The 6651-nt window shown below is 45.0% G+C and overlaps 1 protein-coding gene across 1 annotated transcript; it reads left to right on the top strand.

The window, feature by feature from the left end:
• Positions 1-5042: 5042 nt before the first annotated feature.
• LOC135378157 (uncharacterized) lies at positions 5043-6098 on the top strand. Its single transcript, XM_064611074.1, has one exon. The coding sequence runs from the start codon at positions 5043-5045 to the stop codon at positions 6096-6098; it is 1056 nt and encodes a 351-aa protein (XP_064467144.1).
• Positions 6099-6651: the final 553 nt, after the last annotated feature.

Below are 6651 nucleotides of genomic sequence, written 5' to 3'. Positions count from 1 at the left end.
AATTCAATGTATCTATTCCGTACGCGACCAATTCAAAGGTGGTGGCGTATAAACAAATAGCGCAGCCGTTAACTAACATTCGCGATAAATCATTATAATTAGTGAAAATACGTTGACTGCGTAATTGCAAAGATGTAGAGCATAACCCTGAGGGGCCTACGCCGCAAGAACCGAAATCACAGAACCTTTTTGCGCTTTAGTAAAAAAAAATGTGCGAACATACAAAATAATTGAACACTGTTCGGGTTTTGCGGCAATTTCTCCTCTCCCTGACTCGCTGTCACCACTTCTCAACTGACAACAGGTTGTTCCTGAAATCATGGAACAGCCCGCTTTGTCCCTGGAGCGAGGGAAATAGCGATGTTGTTTCTCAGTCTGTATTATCATAAAACGTGCCGTACTTGATTTTCTTTGCGCGTTATCTCATTTGACCTGCACAACACAGTTCGCGATGTGATGCCATAAAAGTCACACAATAAAACTACAAATGCATTACTGTAAAAGCCTGGCAGATAACAAAAACGCAATCACTGATTTCGCTGCTTAATAAATGTCTGCGTTGTATCAGATTTTAACGAGAGAAAAACAACGAGGACGCTAGCAAGCGGGGGCCCCCATGTTTTGAGGAACAGCGTGATGTCAGTATCGTCAAACGGTGACAGTGAAGGTGATAGAAAGAGCGGCTGCCGAACTCGCGGCAACTCTCGACGATAGTACATTTTCGCTCATTTTTTAAGGGCACAGAGAAGTGTTACTGTTTCGATTCCTGCTGACTAGACTTCTCAGGGTTGTGTTCTCCCAATTTGGAATTGCGCGCTCAGCTTGTTTTCAGGAATTATGAAGATTCATTACAAAAATAATTAACGGCCGCACTAATTACATTGATAATACACATACCATCCACAACTATTGCACTCGAGACATTGTGCTGCTTGGGCATCTTTCTTCCTTTTGTCTTTGATTCGAGCGCCTATTTGAGCAACACCTCCAGGATATGGAGAAGGCCTGTCCCTTGCGTCGCATTGGAAGGCCTGCTGTTGCTATTGTGGATGCTGCCATGAAGTAAATGAAAGAACGAACGAGAAGAAAGCGCGAAGCAGGTCGCAGGCCTTCATATAGGTGACGTAAGCGTGCATGCCTGACATTATTTAGGAAGTGTTGGTTTCGGCACTTTCTTGTGCCGAACGTAACTCTGCTTTCACCTCTAGATGTTCCGAAAATAAGCAGTCTTCCGCTTGTTTATTTTCTTATTTGTTATTTCTCCAAGGGAGGGAGTTGATAACCGACAAGCATTCTTGATGGTGCCGGGAAGAGACTAAGACGCAAAATTTTGAATTAAGCATTGAAGTGTCCTCATGATAAGGCCAAGAACAAACTGAAGCGTACGATACAGTGATCACTGAGTAACAAGGTGCAAGTAACAAAGTGAGGTGCGGTTACGGAATTCGCTTTCTTAGCTTATCGAGCATAATTTCTTTTCAGCATAATGTAGGATAATTTCTGGGCTTTTCCTCAGACGCTGTCACACATACGTCGGCACATTTCCATCAGAAGTCACCCCAGGACACACATTGGTCATCGTCGACGGCATCCCCATTCCCCACAGAGAGAACAAAAAATGGACCAGGGCTAGCCTTACAAGTAGCAATCATCCCGTTCCACACGCTACGAGCAGCACCCCAGAACTCTGAGCAGCAGCACAGCGAAGAAAAGTTTGGCAAAGCTTATCAAAGCTGATTCATCACGTTTTCTTTCTGCGCTGGGCAATTGCTGCTGATAGCCGGGCTCCGCGCGCGATATCTGATGTACAAATTCCCTTTCTCGTCTGCCCGCGCCTCATTCCATCTGCCTTCCTCCTCGCCGCATACTTTTCTTTCAAGTTGGCTTTCTTACACGTTCTTCTGCTATCAGGCAGAACCTGCATCAGAGGAGGTGTCCCTGAATTCTGGTCATGCGAGCCGATCCACAAGACCGAAACATAGCAAATTAATCTGAGTTTCGTTGCAATAAAGATGTGTTTAAATTTTCTTTTTTTCCTCGTACTGTACGAGAATTTAACAAATTGCCCTCTTGTCTTACACAAATTTCATCACCAACCCGGTTTTTACAAGGTCTTGTAGGCTAACTTTCCTTCTGGACTACAGATGTTTAACACTTGACATTTTGCACTGTGTATAGCCGTGTGTTGTATTTGTTGTATGTAGTGTACTCACCTCATCTGCCATGGCCATCAAGAGATGGCTGGCAGTATCTTTCAAATAAATAAATAAATCTGTGCGTTTTCGTTTTCTTGTTGTCATTTTAGCGCTTTTAGCAGGGTGCATTTTTTATAACCTTTTGTGATTTTTTGTCCGGAGTCCAAGTTTTGGTACTTGAGTACTCGATGGGAAAGTACTCGAAAAAAAGTACTTTAAGTACAGTACAAAGTACACGATTTAAAATGTACTTAAAGTAAAGTACAAGTACACAGAAATGTACTTAAAGTACTACTTGAGTACTTGGTACTTCAAGTGCTGCCCATCACTGACATGGCATATGCTTTCACATCTCAAGGAAGTATATTTTAAACACATCGTGCCTGTTTTGGCAAAAGTATGTGCTTAGCTTAGTAACTGGCATGTTCTGACATGTTCCACAGCAACCCGGACCGCTATACTGTATGAAGTGGTTATCACCACAGTGAAATGTGTTTGACTAGTCGGGTAATATTCATGAGAGAACGAGTAAAATTTATTTATGAAACCATATTTGCATGTTGTAATTGTGTATACAGTTCTCGCAGTGCGTGACATACATACATATCCAATACAGTACACATCTGCAAGAAACATGTGTTTGCGCCACCTTACCGCAGAATGCGTGGCTCACAACGTTGCAATTGAAATAACTTGCGAAACTATGCAGGAGCATAAGCAAGCACATTACAAAAAACCGACAATCTGCTAAAATTGGTCGAGATTGGTTTGTTAGCCCTGCAGCTATAACTACTAGGTCATCAACCAAGCGTATCATGTGCCGTGGCAACCTGTGTGTGACCATTTTAAAGATTTTCATCCGCTGGGTTGCCCTTTCTACATGGACTGTTTCAACACACCTCTAACACCTTGAACCTTTAACACATCCATAACAAGAACAAAACGGCAACGGAATTGTTGAATCCTACCACTAAAAACTAGGGGTGTGCGAATCCGAATATTTTAAGTCGAATCGAATATCGAATCGAATGGGGGAAAAAATTCCGAATACCGAATCGAATATCGAATATTCCTGCAAAATTTACAATATGTGACTTTCGCACTAAAAGTTTCCATTTTGTAGCCCATGGCTTTAGTGTAAATTTTCTGGCATTAACTGTCACAAGAGAGACATGCAAGTCTGTTTAAAGCCCCTACTCTTTAATTTTGCATGACAGTGCTTCCTGCTTTTCAGGTGAACCTACACTTACTGGAGTACTGGAGTGGTTACTTTCATTTCAAAATTTTATGTCAGGCAGGAGCACGTTATACGGATGAGGCTGTAATTGTTTCAGACAACCCCAGGCCATTTGTGAAATAAACGATTTGGCATCCTGCCTCAGCTTTACCATGAACACCCTTTAGTTTCTTAGCACTCGCCCTAGGAAGTTGCACTCCTGAAATTTTAGATATAAAGGACATCTTTAAGACATCCTTCTTGTTCGTGGGCTGTATAGTCATTATTCGAGAGTCCTAACTTTTTAAAGGCAACCTCACAGACATCAAATCAAAGTTCCTCGTCGGCACCGCTAAACTGCATGTGGGAGGGGCGGCACCACTTCCACAGACGATGTCTACAAAACTAACTTTGTATAACGTTATCTTAAACCAAACACTGTCCCGCCTGTGTTGGTCCTGCAGCAAAGGCAATTTCGTAAAGCACGCTTCACCTCATACATGGAAGCATCAGGTGAAGCCCACTTTCGGGTTGTGTCGTTCATATTCGTGGAATGGTCGAATATTCCAAAAATCGAATATTGGATATTCGATTCGCGAATCGAATAGTTCGAGCGTTTGATATTCGATTCGAATTCGAGAACTCGAATATTCGCACACCCCTACTAAAAACTGTGCACTCTAAGTAAAGTCTGGCACAATAGTGATGGCATTGAGTGTACTTGCCAAGTTAGTGCAAACTAACATTTCGACAATTGTTGACAAGTTGCCGTCGCTTCTCGCAGTCTGGCTTATTATGGTTCAAGGATTTCACGAAAAAGTGAAGCCGCGTCAGACAATAAAATTTGACCACTCTTCTAGTCATATCTAGACTCTGTTCGCTGCACTGAGCAAGCGGTAGTTGACGCTCATTCGCGGATGTGATTACGTCAAGAATTCATTCTGAATGTAACCCGTTGGTACTGAATGATTTTGTCACGGCATTTTCCAAGTTAAGTATTAACTTGTAAAACGTGCGCGTTGGCTAGAGCAGGCCGCTCTTGTCAAAGTGTTCGGTAACGTCAATGGGTAGATTACTTGTTCGGCGTTTCCAAATCACAGCCTCCGGCAATCAGTCCAAGGCCTTTTCAAAATGCACTTGTGTGCAGCGCATCCGGCGATGTAATATATCAACCCGGTGTCACTTCTGTCTGTCACGTATGGTAGGTGATCCACAGCTGCTTCCACTGCCCCCCGCAAGCGGCATCGGTTTCGGCTGGTGTTTGGTGAGTGGCGCCACCACGGACCCCAGCCCCCAGTCCCAAGATGTTAACCGTACCGTGCCGAGGGGATGTGAGGTGAAGGGTAGAAACCTTGAACGGTGGCGGTCAGGGTCTTGGTCAGGTCCTGGCCGACGGGTTTTTCTGAAAACTCCGGGACCTTCCCACATGTATAGGCATGAAGTGTGGGTGACCTTGTGGAATGCCTAGCAATCAAACCTGTATGGTTAAACACTTCTCTTCCCCTCCGATCGGGGACGGCAAACGCCCCCGGACCGAAGTCTCGAAATCTAATGCACAATTTTTTCTGTCGAAATGCATAGTCTTGTCGGCTACTTCTCCGGAAGAAGAAAAAAGTACACCTCTTGGGAAAATGTCGCCCTTCTTTATTGAGAAGGCGGTGTCTTCCCTCTCCAACCACATCACCGAAATCAAGAAACTGCGATCTGGTGACCTTCTCATCAAATGCACATCAGAGACAGACAGCAAAAAGATACTGAACGCCCGAGAAATGCTTGGTATCCCCATATATGCTTCCTTGCATAAGACCTTAAATACGTGTCGTGGTGTGGTAGCTGTTGCTGAGCTGATCGATGTCCCAGTAGAGGAGATCCTTGAAAACCTAAAGGAGCAGGCAGTAATCGATGTTCGTAAGCTTAAGATAAGGAAAAACAATGAATATATTACCACCAGAAATGTTGTCCTTACTTTCGACCGTCCTTCACTGCCTGATAAATTGAAAGTTGGATATTTGTCTGCAGAGGTCCGTCCGTATATCCCAAACCCTCTTCGTTGCTTGAAGTGCAACCGTTTTGGGCACGCTGCTGATGCCTGCCGGGGGTCGTCGTGCTGTGCTCGTTGTGGCCAGCAGGGCCATGATACGAAAGAGTGTAGAGGGCCTGATTGCTGTGTGAACTGCACTAATGATCACCCCTCTTACTCGAGATCCTGCCCTAAATGGAAATTAGAAAAGGAGATTTTACGCATCAAGGTTACTGAAAACATCAGTTACCCCGAAGCAAGGAAAAGAGTATCCCTTTTCATCACACACAGATCCTTCTCGGGAGTGCTTCAACAGAAACCAAAGATGGTAACTGTACACACGCAAACAGATGTTCCACATAGTAACCAACTATCAGCAAGTGAAGACGGGGTAAAAACGAAGCCCCTAGATGAAACTACGGTAGTGACTGCGACAGCAGTCCTACCCTTGTCATCACCCTCCATGGAGGCGGGCTCTATGGAGTGTGATGATGATTCGAGCTCGGAGCTCTCCTTGGGGAGCACGAGCTCACCATTTCTGACACCCGCAAGAGGAAACCTCTCGAGGAGTGGTTCTCTCCCCGAGATATCGGAGAAGGATTTGACGGAGGCCAGAAGAAAACCCCGGAAGCCGAGGATTACTCCTCCCCAGAGGAGTAAGACCTAGGAGACATAGGAAATGGAAATCTTTCTGGTCGACATAACAAATTGTTGTATGCACTTTTTCTCATTCCTGGAGATTCACCATAACTTCGGGAACCACTATGCAATCTACACTGATGGGACTAAAGTAAGCAGTGGTGTGGCGGCTGTTGCCCTTGAAGGTGATTCTATTATGACGGCACGCCTGAACACGAACGCCACAGTTTTCACCGCAGAGCTTTACGCGATTCTCCTGGCTCTGCGGCACATTCAACAAAACGACCTTCAAAATTCAGTAATTTATTCCGATTCGCTAAGCTCTGTGCGTGCGCTGCTTTCATGCTATGACAGCAAGAATCACCTCGTCAAGCGAGTACGAGCGCTTGCGACTCAACTTTGTTCCCGAGGCTTTTCAATCTGTCTCTGCTGGGTCCCCAGCCACACTGGGATCCCGGGGAATGAACGAGCCGACCGTGAGGCTCGGCGAGCGTTGGCACAAGAGGAGTCAGCTCTAGGACTACCCTACCAAGACATCCTGCCAGTGTTAAAGAGAGCTGTCTGCACACAGTGGCAGCAGG

The sequence above is a fragment of the Ornithodoros turicata genome, chromosome 1, assembly GCF_037126465.1.
Source record: "Ornithodoros turicata isolate Travis chromosome 1, ASM3712646v1, whole genome shotgun sequence".
NCBI classification, from domain to species: domain Eukaryota; kingdom Metazoa; phylum Arthropoda; class Arachnida; order Ixodida; family Argasidae; genus Ornithodoros; species Ornithodoros turicata.
This window is presented reverse-complemented; position numbering and strand designations above follow the sequence as displayed.

Excerpts from the sequence above, each read along its gene's own strand:
- LOC135378157 (XM_064611074.1), top strand. The coding sequence starts at position 5,043 with ATGTCGCCCTTCTTTATTGAGAAGGCGGTGTCTTCCCTCTCCAACCAC.